Source organism: Sciurus vulgaris (genome assembly GCF_902686455.1).
Source record: "Sciurus vulgaris genome assembly, chromosome: 4".
In the NCBI taxonomy this organism is placed as follows: domain Eukaryota; kingdom Metazoa; phylum Chordata; class Mammalia; order Rodentia; family Sciuridae; genus Sciurus; species Sciurus vulgaris.
In genome coordinates this window covers 88,202,410-88,222,202 of record NC_136464.1, presented here as the reverse complement: position 1 = coordinate 88,222,202, position 19,793 = coordinate 88,202,410, and the positions used below count along the sequence as shown (strand labels likewise).

Sequence of the window (19,793 nt, the reverse complement as noted above, 5' to 3'; positions counted from 1 at the left end):
GGATCAGAGCCCTCTCCTTCCTTGGTGTGGCTGCCTCTGGAATCTCCTCCCATCATCTCTAGCTTCTGTGGGGGATCCTAACAGCACCAACTTCTTTCTCTCCTTTCATGGTGTAAAAGTGGGTGAAGCTCCTGCAGGAGGACCAAAGAGAGGAAACGTCATTGCCCTGACTAGCTGACTTGATGCAAGAGGGTGGCTTCACAGTTCAGTGATCTGAGATTCTTTCTTGTTTCCAGCTGTTTGTTTATTCCAACCCTGTCTACAATCATGGGAACCAGCACGGAATACTCTGTCTCTGGAGGGATTGGGACAGGTAGGCATTTCCCAGGTGGTTTAGGTCTCCATCTGACCCCAGGAATTGGTCCTCAAATGGCCTTGGTTGCAGATTTCATCTTGATGTCTCTGGAAAGTGTATCTTCTCTTTGGTTCTGACTAGCTGTAGATGAGATGTCTTTTGGTACTAAGATTACTACATACATCTCTCCTAGAGTCCTATTAATTGTGAGTCCCAAGGGTTCAGCCCATGGTTAGGGTCTTAGTATTGATGCATTAAGTGGGTTATTTGGTCACTGAGCCTGGATTTAATTCATCATGTTGGTGCCTGGTGCAGGCTGAAATGGATACATCACCCACTTTACAGCTCTCTCAGAAAAGGAATATGAGTCCTATGCTGATGACCAGCAAGAATGGACCTGTCTTTAGCAAGTGGCTCCTCTGGGGACAACTGAGGCCTTAGCATGCTTTATACCTAACTGCATTTAACTGGAAACTCACTGGACAGGACAGTGCAAGTGCCCAGTACTGCCTAAGGCCAACACCCTCTGTTAGGAGAAACAGGTTCTGTATTTCTATGGAGGATGAGTATTGAAAGTCATTCATGCCCCATGATTGCAGGGCAAACCTCTTTGCATGTAAGAATGGCACCCAGTCTCTCGACATGGCTGCTGATTCTGCTTGCTCTGTGAGGACAGTTGTCCCCTCTGAAACTAACCTTATCATGGGATCAGAGGGTGAAGGGCTTCTCTGGAGTGGAGTACTTCCCTGTTCAAGCTTGGCTGAGCTAGGCCAGTGTCCTCTACCCCATGGAACACAAAGCCTGGCTGTAGATGAACTAACTGATCAGGGGTCCAAATGGCAATAGGCCTCAAGGACGGTGATGGCTTCTCTGCCCCTTGGTAAAGCAGCATGAAATGATAAGTGAGAATAACCTTGGAGTGGCTCCAGGGACCCAGGCTCAGGTCCTGATAGGAATATTACTTATTTCCTGTGGGCATCCACTTCCTACCATGAATAATGAGACAAATGCACACTCTGTCTCATGGAGTGGAGTAGAAGTGGGCATGAGTTAGACCAGGCACAGTGCTGGCACTTAGCATGGCAGTCAACTCAGAGTCCCAGTGAGTCTAAGCTTGCTTCCTCAGCAGGACAGTGAGTTTATGATTGTGTTTGACTCCAGGTGCTGCTAGATCATTCCCTCCACCAGGGGGTCTGACCTTTTCCTGCTGGTTCCTGATCAGCAGGCTGGCTGCTGTCACTGAGGGCCACCCTCTGCGCTTCCTAACCCTGGTGCGCCACCTGGCCAGGACCGAGCAGCCCTTTGTCTGCTTCTCTGTCAGCCTCTGCCCAGATGACCTCTCCTTGGTTGTGTCCACAGAAGAGAAAGAATTTCAGCCCCTGGGTAAGATATTGGGATCCTATGCTGGTTTCTTCTACACTTGGGTGAAATTAAGCTAAGTTAGAAGCTCTTGATAAGGGCATGTTTAGAAGTCTGGTAAGCTCCTGTTTCTCCTCACCTTTTGCAGTTGCTTCCTTGGGTTCCACATCTGGTGAAAGGTCTAAACAAATATTTGTCGAGTGCCACTATGGCCTGGGCTCTGAGGTTGTAACTGTCAGACAAGACTCTACACCTTGGTGCGATTTCAGAGATTATGCTCAGTGGTTTTCCAGAAACTTAGCTCAGCCCTTAGAGTGGTCATGGATGGGCCTTGGGACTTTGCCTCACTGGGACAAAGCCTAAGTCATCTCCTATGAAAGGTTTGCAGGGAATACACACAACTTGGCTGCAACTGAAGCAAACTTAGACATTCCACAAATGTTCAGCCCCAAATCCAGAGGGCTGGCCAGTGCTTGGCAAGCAGGCTGGTGACCCTGGGTACCAAGGAGCCTTATTATCCTTCAGTAGTGCCGGTGGCTTCTGGCTCTACCTTTTGGAGCTCAGCCTTGTTTTCTCCAAGCTTACCTGCCTGAAATGGCCAAACCCAGTATATCTCCGACACATGTTCCTCTTTTGTGTTCTGAGTATTTCATAGTGAAATATGTGGAAGGTTCAGAGAATGATTGACCTCCTTAGCCCACAGAAAGACCACCTATTTTTCTCCCTCTCAGGACCTGGCCCCTACACATGGGCACCACTGTGAAGGCAGTCTAATTAATGTAGCTAGACCCTGGCTGAAACCTGCCTTCTGGGTTTAAATCATGACTGCATGACCTTGGGCTAGTTACCTAAGCTTTCTCTGCCTCAGAAGGTAAAATAGAAACAATCATATTGCCTATCTTGCAGAGTTGTTGTGAAAATTAAATGAGTTAATATTCATAATGGTGCATAAACCACTCTGGGCACTGTTAGAGTTTAAGGACTGATGGCTGTTGCTGATGCTAATGTCATTTTTTATGAGAAGGGGGGGCTATGTCTCCCCTGGCACAGAGCCCACATGGGTTGACTAGAGACATGCCTCTCCACCTAATAACTGCAGCATGATGCCACATGCAAGGTCCAGTGATTGTGTTCTCTTCCAGACATCATGGAACCCGAGGATGAGTCCGAGCCCTCTGCTGGACGCCAACTTCAGGTCAGATGTGGCCAGCTGCTGGTTTGTGGTCAGTGGCATCACCTGGCTGTGGTTGTCACCAAAGAAATGAAAAGGAATTGTATTGTTTCCACCTATCTGGATGGACAGGTCATTGGTTCAGCCAAGGTGAGATGGTTTTCCCAAGCCTCCTGGTTCTACCACTTGGAGTGGTTTTGGTTCAATTCACTGTTTTCTTTCAAGCAGGTTTGGTATCTAATGAAAACCCCCTTGCTGTCCAAGATACTGACTGCACTCAGGTGTGATAAAGACATCTTATGAAAGTTGATTGAATATAAGAAGACATTATAAATCTCTGAAATGCACAAAACAAAGATTCTCACATTTTAAGGTGCAAATTTCCCAGGGAGGTATGAGCAGGACCTAAGGTTTGACTTCTAAGAAACTTCCTAGTGAGGCCAATGCTGTTGGTCTGTGTGCCACTCTTAGGAACAAGATACCAACACATCTTGCATAATTTAGCACAAAAATGACAAGAAAGGTAGCAGAATATGAATATGTAGCTGGAGGAAGTTTCTCATCACCCTTATTTAGAGATATCCACTATATAAGAGAGACCAGTGAATTGGAAGACATGCTTTATCCAGCAGCCCCTGTCAGAGGTCATGGAGGAAGCTAGAGAAAGAAAGGCACAGAAACCAGGGAGGGTGGGTATAGGTTAATTTCTACTCAGGTTCAGAGAGAGTGTCTGACCAAGTCTACATTCTAGGGTTAGATAGTTTTTTGTTTTGTTTTGTTTTTTAAGTTTTATCACACAGGTAGTACACTAGATCAATGACATTAGAAACATGTGGGTCAGGTAATTTGACAATTCAGTAGAGCTTTCAAAATTTCCTGGGTAATTCTAATATGTAGCCAGAAGGGAGAACCTTAGTGTTATATGTTTCTCAATTTAAACTGTATTGACATTTGGGACTGATAATTCTCTGTTGTAGGCGCCTATTCTGGGTGTATTAGGATGTTTGGCCAAACATCAGAACATTCCCTCCCTCATCCCATACCACCCAATTGTGATCATCAAAAGTTTCTCCAGGCATTGCCAGTGTCCCCTGGGGAGAAAAGTTGTCCCAGGCTAAGATACACTGGGTTAGGCCCTCATAAATTCTGTAGAACACCTACAAATGAACTTGATGCTATTTTTTAAAAAATATTTATATCAAAAAGGCAGTAGTAACTAGAAAGATTCTGGAAGAGCGTAAGAAAAACGGGTCCTTCAAAACATAAAGTTTATCTTTTCTCCATTGATTAATTATATTAGTTTTCCTTCTTTCTCCTTTTCTCCCTTCTTTCTTTCCCTCCCCTTTCTTCTTTCCTTCCTTCCCTCATTAACTATGTACACCTACTACATATTTGAATTAGCTTGTCTATGTCTACAAAAAATCTTGACAGGAATTTTGTCTGCAAATTTTGACAGGAATTGCATTATACCTATAGATCAGTTTGGGGAGAATGACAACTACACTATAGTGAGTCTTCCTATCCATGAATATGGTATATTTCTCCATTTAGATAGGTCTTCTTTGATTTTTTTGTTATCATTTGTTCAGTATACAGATACTATGCATGCTTTGTTAAGTAGATCATCTCTTTCTTTTTTATTTGTTCTAATTGATTATACATGGCAGTAGAATGCATTTTGACACATCATACTTAAATGAAGTATAACTTCTCATTCTTCTGGTTGCACATGATGTAGAATCACACCAGTCATGTAATCATATGTGCACATAGGGTAATAAAGTCTGATTCATTCTACTATCATTCCTACCTCCATGCCGCCTCCCTGATCATTTTATCTTGAACGATTGTAAATGGTATTGTTTTTTATTTCAATTTCTGCTTGCTCACTGTTAGTGTATAGACAGGCAATTGATTTTTGTGAATTGATTTTTATATCCTGTGACCTTGATGAGCTCACTTATTTGTTCTGGGAGATTTTTAAAAAGATTCTTTAGAAATTTTTGCATGATCATGTCATCTACACATAGAGATAATTTTATTTCTTTTTTTCTAAGTGGTATGACTATGTTATTGTCGGTACATGAAGTCGTATTAACATGCCAATAAAGGACATTTAAATTCTTAGTGGAAGGACTGAGACAAAAAAGAATGGACTTTTGTATCTCTTTATGCTTCTTATCAAATGTTTCCAAAGGCAGAATTAATATTTTACTCCCACCTGTATTTTATAGGTTGTTTTACTGCGTGCTTCTCAGATTTGGTGGTCATCTTTCTAATTTTGGGGATTAAATAGAATTTTATTTTTACTTGAGAATAAGGTTCACAATGTTATACACTACAAATTTATTAATTCTAAGATTAGGCACCACTTACTCCCTTCATCCTTCATCTTTTAACAGATGTTGTACATTCAGGCTTTACCAGGACCTTTCCTTTCAATGGATCCATCTTCGTTTGTGGATGTTTATGGATATATTGCAACCCCTCGAATCTGGAAACAAAAGTCATCATTAATCTGGCGTATTGGTCCCTCATATCTTTTTGAAGAAGCTATATCACCAGATACTCTTGAAGTTATTATCAAACTTGGCCCAAGATACTGTGGTAACTTCCAAGCTGTGCATACTGAAGGTATGAGTGTTTAGATTTATAGTGCTTTTGCTGATATTAGGTTTTAAATGGACATCTAGTTATTTATAGCATATTTACAAATGATAAACTCAGCACAGGTTAATCATTAAGGAAGACCTCTGTAATTGGATCATTACATATTTACAACCCAACAGAAAATGTCACAGAAAAGGAAATGACAATATCCTTTAGATTTCAACTCCAAAGCACCTAATGGAGGTGGGTGGGTGGGTAATACCAGCACTGAAGAAAGAGGGACGAGAAAGAGATAAATAAGTTACATTCCTTTTAATGAAGAAGCTTTTTAACTAAAGTATACTGTTGTCTTCAATTATTAAACAGGCAGACAGAACATCCACATTTTCATTATTGATTGTTGGTTGTTCAAGCAGGGATCATTTCTCTCTGTGCTCTGTCAAGTCAAGGGGGTCAGTTCCCATTTGGAAAGAATGATAAATGCATCTCTGTGCGAAGGCCTTGTGCGTGGTGAAGGACGATTGAGTGCTCTTGAGTGTTTCTGTCTCCAGGCCCACATCTTGTTTGAACTTCATTTCCTGTGGCAAATGGCATTGGCCTGAGCAATGGGAGTAGGTTGGGTTTAGAGCCAAAGTTTCACTGACTCTGTATTTACACCATGCTTCTCTAGGAGCACATTGACTCTCATTAACTTGGGAACCAGTGTGCTAATCACAGGTGAGATATTCAACACAGCCATGCAGCCCATTGAAATTTTTAGGCCTTTGAGCCCAGATTATTTTCTTACCAGTTTGATTTCTCATCACTTGGCAGATTTGTTCTGGGGAAGATGCATTAGTTGATATCTGTTTAAGCTCTGGTAATTTCACACCTGGAATACCTGTTTTACAGAAGGGTCAATCCTGAGAGCTTTCTCTAGAGTTTTTGTGTCAGAGAAGCATAGGTAGGCACAAAACACATGACACACAAACATACAACTTACAAAAACAATATAACGACATAAAAAGTCCTATCAATCATGACTTTGCTGTGTGGTAGTAGATACTTAATCATTGAGAATTAACTTCCTTCTTTGTAAAAGGAGACTAGAACTGATAAGAGATGTGTTGCTGTAGGAGGGGACCCAGACGGTGAAGTCACACCTCTTGTTGCAGAGGAAAGGGTTTCCTTTGGTCTTCATGTAACCAGCTCCTCCATCACCACCATAGCAGACATTAGAAACGCCTACAATGAGGTGGACAGTCGCCTGATTGCCAAGGAGGTACACCTTCTAACTTCTCTTGCTGCTTCCTGTTGGAATCTTGATCTCATAGCTTGCTTCAGCTTCCAGTGCTTAAGCAAACCCTAATTCATGATTGTCCATGTGGGGATGGATAGATAGGTGCATACACACTTATCATTTAATTTGTTAGAACAACCCCTGTGCTTCCCCATCCATTAGCCTCCCCAGGACTAAACCTTCTATTTATAATTGCTCATTAGAAGAAAGTGCATGCTATTCCTGGTACATCAAGAACAAATGGACTACCTTCTATACTGTTGTGACATAGAGAATATTAATGACCCATCAACACTGCAAAATTGTTATGAGTTGCTATAATTTAAAAAACAAAACCATCAAAACAAAACCAAAAACAATAAACTTGCAATAGGTAATGAGAAAGCATATGTAAATGGGAATGCCATTAGATTTACTTCTTCCTAGTTCCTGCATTAAAATCTCTTGCTTTAAAAAAAAATATTTTTAAGATGTTGATAGACCTTTATTTTATTCATTTATTTATATGTGGTGCTGAGAATCAAACCCGGTGCCTCATACATGCTAGGCAAGTGCTCTACCACTGAACCACAACCCCAGCCCCAAATCTCTTGCTTGTAATGCTGATAAATTTTGACTGATTTGTTTCTGTTCTCTTCACTATCATGGTCAGAGGGCTCCCCAAGAACGGGGGTAAGGTTGAAACTGTGTCCCACACACCGAAGCTGTACTTTACCACACAATGCATTTTCTGATAATGCAGGCCAGGATTCCTGTCTTCCTGTCCCTCTGGAATCATAGAAGTTGGGCTTTAAGAGTTTGGACAATCCCTGACAGGGAAAGACAGCTTTTCCTTGTAGTTCTGCTTCATCTGAAGGTGCCCTTGGGTCCTTCCCGTCTTTATGAGCTCTTCACTGTAAGTGTGTGGGTTGTCACAGAATCTTTAACTGAAGCTGCTCACTTGAGTTAAGCTGCAGCCCTGGAGCAGGACAGGCAAACACAAACTTTAGCTTCAGTCCCCCAACATTGGGTCAAGTATTATTCTTCCACTAATCATTGCTTATGAAGCACCAGCACTGGGCCAGACCTTGGTGTACCTATCCTCCAGGAGCTCAAAAATGATACCCCTTCTTTTCCAGGAGTTTCTTAGGATTAATTGTTGCCAATTTCTCTAGATGAACATTTCGTCCCGTGATAATGCCATGCCTGTGTTCTTGCTAAGAAATTGTGCTGGACATCTCTCAGGTTTTCTTCGGACTCTTGGAGCTGTGGCAGTAGGCCAATTAGGTAGGTCAGGCAGCGAACCTTTACTGCTCTTTAGGAGGAAGGATTGTGTACCCTAGAATTGTGGAGAGTCAGGCAGAATGGAACATACTTGCCGAGAGCCAGAGTTGGAGAAAAACCCAGCCAAAGAGTTGACTGCCCAGACAGCATGCAGATCAGTTCACCTTGTGCATTTGACAATGGGTGGTGAGCCCAGCTAGTTCCCGGGCTGGCATCTATGTGTAATGGGAGCCTATCTAGGGAGTACAGTGGGGCCTTTGTGCAGAGGCAATGTCATGGTCGTTTGAGTGAAAACAACAGGCAGTGAGTACCTGCTGGTCCCCATGCGATGGGGTAGGAGCAAAGCAGCAGGCTGGTATGAAGGTACAGCCCAGCAAGATCCAGAGGGCAGGCAAGAGCCAGAGGTTCTCAGAGCAACCAGGAAACTGAGGCACACAGGGCATCTGGCTGATCTGGCACTCTGGACTTGACACACACAGTGCCAAGCTGAGAGCCTCTGGTGATTTCAGCCTTCTGATGACACAGGCAGGCTCTCGCAGAGGATCCCTCAGCTGCCCAAGACCTTCAGAGCCTCTGTCTTTCCTCCCACCCTGTCCCAATTTGTAGGTCCCTCTGGTTGTGCATAGGCAGAGGCACGGGCAGCTCCTTCACTTTTGTGTGCTGTGAGGGGACTCTGCATTGCAGTGCAGCTGTGAAGTTCTGAAGAGATGTCCTCTTTGTCCTGCACAGGGGTGAGGGTGTTTCACTCCAGCCCTGCCGCCAGCAGCCTGGACTTCATTGGCGGGCCCTCCATCCTCCTGGGCCTCATCTCCTTGGCAAAGGATGACCACACCATGTATGCAGCTGTGAAAGTTCTGCACTCAGTCCTGACCAGTAATGCCATGTGTGACCGCCTGATGCAGCACATCTGTGGCTACCAGGTAATCCCATCCTCCCAGCTGAGCCTGGGACTCCCCCAAAAGCTGACATCTCCAAGAAGCAGGGACAAGCTTTATATGACCAGTGACATTCCCTCCACAATCATTTCTGGGAAAGGGTGGCCTTTTAGAAGCCTCCGGGGTCCTGAGAGGAGCACCAGGTTGATAGGCAGCCTGAGAGATGCTGTTTGAGCTAGGGATGCTCAGCTAGGGATGCTCACCTATTTGCACTTTGGGCACTTTCCATGACAATCCAGAATCATTTGTGGTCTCTTCACTTTGCCTCCCGCAAAACATGTAAGATCCCAGGCCACGGTGCCAGATGGGATTGAAATCCTCACCCTCTTTCCTTTGATTTAACTTGGAAGAATTATTACCCACTCTGCCTCTGTTTCCCCATCTATAAGGTAAGGGCCTCTTGCATCAGAAGGCACTGAGGATTTGATAGTTTCATACCAGTGAAGGGCTTGTGCTAGGTCCAGGATAAGTTCTCAGGAAATGTTAGCTCTTTGAGTACTTAATCTCTTTGCACCTCATTTCCTTCAAGTGTGAAATGGGAATAGCAGCACCTATTGTAAAGGTTTGTGATGATTATACATATTAATATGTTAAGTGTAGAAGAGTGCCCACACGGAAGTGCTTTGTAGGATGTATTGTGATGGTCACTGCTGTTTACAGTTGATAAGGCCAAATGAGACAGGGACACTGTCATCGAGTAATTTCCTGCATGTTGGCAAGCAGTTGTGAGAAAGCTCAGGGAGCAAGACTAGGCACACAGACAGGCTTTTACTCAAGCAACTGGCAGCCATTCTAATCAGTTTTTTTTTGTTTGTTTGTTATTGTTGTTTGTTTGTTTTGGTACCAGGGATTGAACCCAGGGGCGCTTAACCACTGAGCCACATCCCCAACCCTTTTTTATATTTTATTTAGAGACAGCATCTCGCTAAGTTGCTGAGGTTAACTTTGAACTTGTGATCCTCATGCCTTAGCTCCTGAGCTGCTGTGATTACAGGCATGCGCCAGTGCACCTGGTTCCATTCAGTGTATTTTTCATCTCAGACATTATCATCATTTCCAGAATTTTGATTGGGCTTTAAAAAAAATTTTTTTGTGTGATACATTTAACTTTTCTGCATACTTTTTTTTTTTTGTACTGGGGAATGAACTGAGGGCTGTTTAACCACTGAGCCATACCCCCAGCCCTTTTGATTTTTATTTTGAAACAAGGTCTCACTAAGTTGCTTTGGGCCTTTCTAAATTGCTAAGGCTAGTCTTGAAATTGGGATCCTTCTGCCTCAGTTTCCCAAGTTGCAGGGATTATAGGCATACCCCACCATGCCTGGCCCTAATTAGGTTTTGATGGGGAAGGAAGGAGTGGTTAGATTACATGTGTGTCAAAACAGTTCCCAGAACAGTTTGAAAAGATATTGCCTATTTGCTGATAACAAGTAAGGCTTCCCAAGGGCATATTGAAAGAGGCGACAGGTGTGTCTGCAAAGACAGGGACAGAGAGTGGAATATGTCAGAACAAAGAGAGAATTGAGTGTGCATGAGATGAATTGAGAGTCCTGATGAGATGGATGAGAACCCAGATGCCAATGGATGGCTGGCAGCCTGTGTTTTGTGACCAAGGTCCACAGGGCTGTGAGGGTTGGTGGGGTGCATCTCCCTCGTCTCTGAGATGGGTTTGGGTTACTGTGTGTGTTGCTGGGATCCTGGTGCCTCCCTCCTGGAATGGATGCTTGCACCTTGCTAGCTTTCTGGTACAATAAAATGACATCTGGTGGCTACAGCCTGAAGCAAGACTGGGTGTAACTGGCCTCCTGGGCAAGTGGGGGATTGCTTATGACACCTTAACATCTGTGGGATAGTCATGCATGTGAAGGATCCAGCAACAGAAAATGAGAAAGAGCACTGAGAAATGAAGGAGGAAACCAGGAGGGAGTGGCATTGTGGGAATCTAAGGGAAGAGATTCAGGGAGAAGCAGGAGTCATGGAGAGAGGCCAAGCCACACAAATACCAAAAAGTGGACACTGACAAGGATGTGGCCACAGAAATTGATGCTAGTTTTTCTTCTGAGATCATAGGAATGAAGGAGAGCAGGGTTCACAGATGGGACTGATCCAAGGTACCAGCAGGAACGAGCAGTTGCAAGATAAAGAGTTCTGGTCATGTGATCATGAGGACCCGCTTTGTGTTTCAACCTTTTCAGATAATGGCATTTCTCCTGCGGAAGAAGACCTCACTCCTAAACCATCGGATTTTTCAGTTGATACTTTCAGTTGCTGGTACTGCAGAGCTGGGCTTCAGGTCATCCGCTGTCACCAACATGGGTGTCTTCCAGCACATCCTCTGTAATTTTGAGGTAAATCAGAGACTGGTCCTTAGTTCTTCAGGAGTGTGTGTGTGTGTGTGTGTGTGTGTGTGTGTGTGATAATAAAATATAAGGAAGTCTGGAGTTTCCTCTAAGCCCTGCAGGTTTGATTGCTTCATAGTCACAACAGCATTAAGAGGGAAAACCACAAAAGTTTTGGAGCTCAGAGGCCCTGATTTATAGTTGAATCCTGCAACCTATGGACTGTGTGTCCTTGGGCAAGTTTTTTGACCTCTCTGAACCCCATTCTTCTTAAGTGTGAAATGGAGACCATTATCTCTTCCTCTCAGGCTGTTGTGGAGGGTTAAAAGCAGATAATATTTTAGGAAAGGATTTGAAAACTGCAAAGTATATGCATATGAAGGTTTTAATAAATTATACCAATTCCTTTGGATGGTGCTTTTGGTTTCCCAATGATCTTTTAAAAATGACCTGAGAGGTGCTGATGGAGCCACCCGAGGGTAAGTGAGGAGTGTCGTGCAGAGCTTCTTTGGGTGGATCAACTCTTTGTGAAGCAACCTGATGGGCTCAGATAATGGTCATGTCCTGGACACAGCCAAGGTCCACTACCCAATCCCTCCCCACTACCAGATGGGCCTGGGACATAGTCAAGACAACGCTCTTACATGCTAGGTGCAGGTCTGGGGCTTCTGGGGAGGGGGAGTGAGAATAAAGTCAGTGCAAGTTTTAGGAATCAGGGGCTCTGGGCTGAGACTGGCAGAATTCAAAAAGGAAAGACCCTTGCAGGTGGAGTGTGTGCCATTTGCAAATACAGTGGCATGAGAACAGAATGGGGAGCTGAAAAGCCAGTAGCTGGTAGATGCCTGCCAGTTTGCATGAGGTGTAGGCACGGATGAGGCTGAAAGGGGAGGGAGAAAAGCTGAGAGAAGGTGCCCTTCACATGTTGAGATCCATGGGAGAACTGTAAAACTGTTCCTTTGTTTATTAAAAAATTAACATATGCAGCCAGGTATAGTGGCACATGCCTATAATCCCAGCTACTCTGAAAGATGAGGCAGGAGGATCCCAAGTTCGAGACCATCCTTAGCAATTTAATGAGGCCCTAAGCAACTTAGTGAGAGCTTGTCTCAAAACAAAAAGTGGGCTGGGGATGTGGAGTGGTAAAAAATACATAAATAACATATGCTTATTAGAGAATATTTTTGAATTACAGAAAATGGGGCAGGGGCATCTCCCATTTTCAAGACCCCATCAACTGTTGTCAAATTCAAATTCATCATCTATTCATTATATTTATCTATCTACATATTATATATATATACACATACACATAGCATAAATTTATATAAATATACATAAAATATACATATAAAATATGTATTTTCTGTATTACATAGAACCATAGTCATGATCATACTGCAGATATTGAGTTCTGCCTTTTCTCACATAGCAAATACATATATGATTTTTCTTTACAAACACACACAAGTCTTGATCTAAGGTCAGAGAAATATTCTCTCATGTACAGAGTTCTTGGCTTCTATTTCTCTACTGCCAAATTCTTGGATTATTCTTATATTTTGATGTGATAAATGCCATTAGACCAACACTCTTGTACATCTCTTTTCCCCACTTTTAGAAGCATTTCATTAGAATAAGTTATCAAAGTTGAATGATGAGGATGAAGTCTTCATAAACAGTTTTGTTTTATTTTTTTAAATAAGAATCATTTACTTATTCACCAAATATTTACTGGGCACTTACTATACGCCAGGCACTGCCATTTCAGTACTATACATTTTAAAATCATCATTTAGTTTAGGACCAGACTTCCTTAAAAATACTCTCAAAATGCAAGAAATCAAAGCAATAAATCAATAAATGGGATGAATTCAAACTAAAAAGCTTTTTCTCAGTGAAGGATACAATCAATAACCAACAGAATGGGAGAAAATCTTTTCCATGTGCCCTTTAGATAGAGCACTAATCTCCAAAATTTGTAGAGAACTTACAAAACTTTACACCAAAAATACAAAAAAAAAACCTAATCAATAAATGGATCAAGGAACTGGACAGACACTTTACAGAAGAAAATATACAGGCAATTAACAAATATATGAAAAAGTGTTCAACATCTCTAGTAATTAGAGAAATGCAAATTAAAACAACTCTAAGATTCCATCGTACTCCAATTAGAATGGCTATTTTCAAGAACACAAGCAATAATAGGTGTTGGGGTGGGAGAGGGGAAAAAGGCACACTTTTACATTGTTGGTGGAGTTGCAAATTGGTGCAGCCACCCTGGAACGCAGTGTGGAGATTCCTCAGAAAATTTGGAATGGACCCACCTTTTGACCCAGTTTTCCCACTCCTTGGTTTATACCCAAAGGACTTAAAATTAGCATACTACAGTAACACAGCCACATTAATGTTTATAGCAGCTCAATTCACAATAGCTGGATTGTGAAACCAACCAGATGAATGAACAGATGAATGGATAAAGAAAATGTGGTATATATACACAGTGGAATATTATTCAGTCATAAAGAAGAATAAAATTGTGGCATTTGCAGGTAAATGCATGGAATTGGAGAATATCACGCTAAGTGAAATAAGCCAATCCCCAAAAACCAAAGGCTAAATAATTTCTCTGATAAGTGAATGATGACACATAATGGGGATAGGGGAATGGGGGTAAGAGAAGGATGGAGATACTTGAGATTTTGTAGAGGGAAATGAGAGGGAGAGGGGGCATGAAAGATGATGGAATGAGACAGACATCTTTACCCTATGTACATGTATGACTACATGAATGGTGTGAATCTATGTTGTGTACAACCACAGAAATGAAAAGTTGTACCCCATTTGTGTATGGTGAATCAAAATGCAGTCTGTAAAAATAAAAAAAAAAATTAAATTTGTTCTGAAATTAGTTATACATGACAGTAGGATGGATGCATTTATACATTTTGATAAATTGTACATAAATGAAGTATAATTTCTCGTTTTTCTGATTGTACATGTTGTAGGATCACATTGGTCATGCAGTCATATATGAGGTAATAGTGTCTGTTTTACTCTACTATCCTTCCTACCCCCACACCCCTTCCCCTCCATTCACTCCATTCTACACTTCTTAGACTGCTGATAAGTTTTGCCAAACTGCTGAAGAATAACATGTTTATTTTGGGTATGTTTCTCTGGTGGCAGGAGCCCTGGGACAGGGAGGTTAGTCAAGAGATGACTGAAGAAATTCAGTTGAAAGATTTTGAAACCTAAATGAAGCAAAGGTAGTGATATAAAAAGGAGGATCAATGAAGAAATCATAATTCAAGTTAGAAGTGGCTTAGAATTTAATGGCAAGGGTAATGCGACATGTATAAATATGGTTGAGTTGCCACTGAAAGCAGGGCTTCCAGAGAAATGTGCATATTAGAAAGAAAAAATTTTTTTTTGAAATTAATGAACAAAGCTTGTAGATCAAAAAGTTAGAATAATCAATCAAACAAAAACAAAATTCAGAGAAAGGAGGAAGGAAAAAGCAAAGTTAAGAACATAACTTAATAAGATAGGAAAGAAAAATATCAAAAGATAAACAGGACAATTACTGGTTTTTGTAAAATAGACAAAATCACTGCTAGGATTGATCAAGAGCAGATGTAACTCAGTGGTAGAGTGCTTGCCTATCATGTGCAAAGCCCTAGATTCAATCCCCAGCAAAAATTAAATAAAAATAAAAATTCAAAAATTGAAAAAGAATAAAAATAAAAAATAATAGTCTAAAGAGGAAGGAACAATTACAGAAATAACAAAAAGACAAAATCAGAAGCTTTGTGCGAATAAGTTAGGAAATAGCACATTTGAACAATCTCACAGAAAATTTGCATTTCTGAAGCTTACTCAAAAGGTCGTAAACCCCCCAAATTATCCTATAATCATCAAATAAATGGAATCATTGGTTTAAATCTTTACAAATCACACCCAAAGGAAACTCCAGGCCCAGGGACCATATAGAGAAATTCTACCCCTCAGGTAATAAGCCATCCCAGGCTTAAGACCTCTTTCTAGAAATAGGTTATACTATGAATCCATTTAATAGGTTAATTTTAATATCAGAACAACAAGAGCAAAAAGAGTGGTACAGGAAATGAAAAAAGTACATGTGAAATTAATCATAGGTATAGCTACAAAAATCATGAATATGATATTAGAAAATAAAGGGGAGGGAGTCTCAGCCTTTGGTTTTATGTTTTTGTTTGTTTTGTTTTATTGGTTCTTTTTAGTTACACATAATATTCATTTTGTATAAATTCATTTTGACATAATTACAAAAGCATGAAATATATTTGCTTTAATTCAGTCCTAGTTCTCCTTTCCCTTCTCTCCTCCCTCCCCCTGTTCCCTTATCTCTACTGTACTGATCTTTCTGCTTTATACTCAAATATTTTTTTTTAATCAGTCCTTTGTGGATGTACATGATGGCAAGGTTCACTGTGGTATGTTTACATATGTACATGAGAAAGTGAGGTCAGAGTCATCCCACCGTTCTTCCCTAACCTCCTCACTCCCTCTCAATCCCTTTCCTCTGTTCTACTGATCTTTTCTCTATTTTGATGGAATTCAACTCCTTCTTTTTCTTTACTTTTTCTTTTCCCTTATTTTGGACTAAGATGGAAAGACACAAGTCTGAATGTAGCTTAAGAGTGAAGGGGCAGCAAAAGGGGCAGTTAAAACACTAGCAGGAGAAGAAATTATTGGTAGAACAAGCCCTTAAAGGAGATGGTGAGTTGGAATCTCACTCACAGAGGAGCGAGATGTATGGTGACCTGTGGGTAGCAGGGGAAGAACAAGAATTCTAGAAGCAAGTAGGAACAGGAAGTTAAGAGGGAGGGAAGAATAGGAAGTTGTAAAGTGAGGAAGAACAGGAAATTGAGGATATTCAAGTCTTAGGCTTCTGGTTTCTTATGAAAGGGACAGGTCAACTAATTTCTGACAGTGAGGTCTCAGGGATTGGGGAGAGCAAAATCTGGCACATTATCTATTTGATATTCAAACAAATCTCAGGTATCTCAATGAAGTCCTTAGTTTAGGTTTTGTGACATAGGCAACAATCAAAATTTTAATTATACATGTTTCCCCCAAACTCAGACATTTAATATTGTGTTCAATGATTTCTAGAAGAGATAGGCAACCTTGAATGTGTGGTGGTAAGTTATTATTGTTCTAAGGGCTGGAAATGAAGTGGAGGACTGAAAACTTCCATAAGAAGGATGAAAGGGTCAACATTATTGGATATCACAGGTTCATGTCTTTGTAAGTCTGCATTGAACACCACTGAAGATGACATGTTGTTTGCTGTAAGATCAATTTCATGAATATATATTCCAAGTACTCAGGGTCCTTAGAGTCTCATACATGTGTATGTCAGGGTATCATGCCTGACTACCCCACTCTTACCTCTGCAAGCCATCCCAAAAGGCACTTGCCCTATCTCTGGGTGCCTTTGGTCAGTGACTGTACTTATGAGGGTTGGGATTCTGCCAGACTTTGGCTTAAGAGCAATGTACATATTTTATGTTGTTTAATTTCGCTTTTGATTTTTAAAAATTGAATGGATTATTATTATTAAGTGTGTCATGTATGATACTGGGTTCTGGGGATTAGAGAGGGATGGTCCTGCATTTGCAGGGCTCCTAATAAACTTATATCCATTGGGGCTCTCTTGCATTTCCTCTTCAGTAAAGGGATGTAACCATGGGCATATGCCCAGCTTCAAGTAATGTTGAGTTTTGACCCTATGGATTATTGTCTGCCCCCAATGGTGACCCCAATGCAAAGGCAAGAGAACGAACTCCATGATCAGAAGGAGCAGGTTTTGAAACCAGACTTTGCCAACCAGAGACTAAGGGTGACTTAGTCTTTCTGCACCTCTCTTTCCTCTGTAAATGAAGATGCAGTGGTTCCTCCTTATCTGCAGTTTTGCTTTACATAGTTTCAATTACCCATGGTAAACCGAGGTCCAAAAATATTAACTGGAAAATTCCATAAACAAAGAATTCATGTTTTTAAAATTTTTATTATTCACATACCATGATAGTTATCAAGTTTTACTACTAGTTATTATTGTTAATCTATTGTGCCTAATTTATAAATTAAAAATAGCATATATATGTTTCTGTGCTATCAGTGATTTCAGGCATCAATGGAATGTCTTGGAATGTATCTCCTTGTGGGTAAAAGGCAACTACGATAATGTTGTTTTAGGACTTTTATGGCATCCCTTACCTTAAGCAAATGGTATTATTTGTAAGTGTGAGCTTTTTTTGCTGCTTTGTGGGTGCACTCTTTGAGCTCCATGTATGAACCTCCTACATCCTGGGCCTAATACTAGAATTGTCAACATATAAAGGTGAAAAATAGTGAAGCTCTCTAAAGGGACATTGAAATGAAACATAAAGGCACACCATCAATTCTGCCACAGAGGGAGAGTTATCAGCTTCATTTTTTTTTTTTTTTTTGCTATGATTGAAGACAATCTGAGTGATAAACCTCATCCTTAGAATCTCAGTGCATTTGACATACATATATCACTCATAATTCTCTTGTGCAGTATCAAGTTTGGACTTCAGGTTTTATAGATGAGGGTGCTGAAGAAAATGTTGCATAGCCAGGTTGGGTGTGGCTTATTTCGTATAGTGTAAAATCTGAAAGGTGAAATCTGGTTTCTAATTCTACTCCTACCACTTGCTGATGGTGAGTGGAACCTGTCACTCAACTGTTCTGTTTTAACCTATTTTCTCATCTCTAAAGTGGGAACTCCATAATTTTCATGGCAAAATTTAGTGTAGTCAAGATGCATCTAGTGTGTGGTCTCATTGGTTGTGGGTCCAGGAGTGGGCAAACATTGGAGACAGATGTCCTTGGTTGCAATCTAGACTTACATGAAGTACCAGGCAGCATTAGAGAAGGGGAGGAGATGAATGCATTTCAGTTTTCCTCCAGTAGCAGGGAGACATTCCCTACCTTCTAGGTACCAGGAGAGCTGTCTGATTACAGAGCTAGTAAATCATGTTGATGATTCCAAGCTAGGAGACAACATGCCCAGCGCCCTGCCCACAAACCCTCTCTCACATGCTCTTTGGATGTAGCATACATTTATTTTGCCTTACAGCTCTGGATGAATACTGCAGACAACTTGGAGCTTGCCCTCTTTTCTCATCTCATGGAAATCCTTCAGTCACCAAGGTATGATAGTTTCTGGCAGTCCCAGAGTTAAAACTAATATCTTTATGTCAGGAAGGGACCAGAAGGCAGGATGACGGGTGGGAGTGCTTCCTTCCCAGTGGACCATGTGTGTAGGACAGGTCTCTCTCCTCTGACAGTCTTAAGTCTCAGGAGAGCAAATTCTGGGGCCTCAGAAGCCACTGTAGATTCATACCATTCGTGTAATGATGTCTGTCTCATTCCACCATTTTTCATACCCCCACCCCCTCCTCCCTCTCATTTCCCTCTATGTAATCTGAAGTTCCTCCGTTCTCTCACCCCCACCCTCCACCTCCATTATATATCATCATCCACTTATCAGGGATAACATTTGGCCTTTGGTTTTTTTGGGGGATTGGCTTATTTGAATGGTATGAATCCACATAGTGCACAACTATAGAAATGAAAAATTGTACCCCATTTGTGTACAATGAATCAAAATGCAGTCTGTAAAAAGTTTTAAAAATAATAAAAAAATAAATAATGAGAATAGACTGCAAATTTTTGTTGTTTTAAGCCAATATATTTTGGGGTAATTAATTATGCAGCAATAGATAACTGATGTAACATACAAAGTCATTATATCACTGTTTAATAATGCCTACATGTAGGAATAGCTAAAGCATCTCTCCAAGATTATGTCTAATGAATAGTCAAGGCATTTTGAACAGATATATTTATCTGTTCAATATATATATTATATATAAATACAAATATATATATATATATTTGTAGTGAATATTTACTATTTTTGTTGGAACTGGAAAAACTGTGTAGACTTTATTTGGAATCATGTTTTAATATGTTTTGGATAGTTTTCTGTTTGGAAGCATCTAAATGTACTAAGAATTGACTATATGCAATGCCTTTCCTTTTGATTTTGTTTTTAGAATCTTTTTTAGCATTGGGTTAATAAATAACAGACCAATATCAACTAAAAAAAAATAATAAAGAAGAAGTCTCTGCAGCCTCAGGGACTAGCACCTAACCAGGGTTCAACAAGTGTGGCCAGCAAAGGAAAACATTTTCATTCCTCCTTTTGTGCCAGCCCATTCTCCCTCTAACTGACATCTTCAAGTCACTTTTTGAATTAGTCAGTACTCTTTTGGTTGCGAGTGGCAGAAATACAACCCAAACCAGATTAAAGAGGAAGGAAGTGGGAAATGGAAGTTGAAGAAGGAATTCATTGACTTGTGCAAGTGAAAGGGGTAGATCAGCACCAAGGTTGGGTGAAATTCTCATGATTGCATCTGAGCTCTGTCTCCCACTCAGCCTGTGCTTCCCTTTGAACTGGCTCATT

General features: G+C 41.0%; 1 protein-coding gene across 1 annotated transcript in view; it reads left to right on the top strand.

Annotated features, from left to right (window-relative positions):
* WDFY4 (WDFY family member 4) overlaps nt 1-19,793 on the top strand; it is a 288,190-nt gene that overhangs the window by 94,270 nt on the left and 174,127 nt on the right. Inside the window, 9 exon segments of the mRNA XM_079138164.1 lie at nt 237-313; nt 1,457-1,678; nt 2,797-2,975; nt 5,228-5,459; nt 6,551-6,696; nt 7,869-7,980; nt 8,707-8,897; nt 11,108-11,260; nt 18,402-18,475. Coding sequence (XP_078994290.1) covers nt 237-313; nt 1,457-1,678; nt 2,797-2,975; nt 5,228-5,459; nt 6,551-6,696; nt 7,869-7,980; nt 8,707-8,897; nt 11,108-11,260; nt 18,402-18,475 — 1,386 coding nt within the window.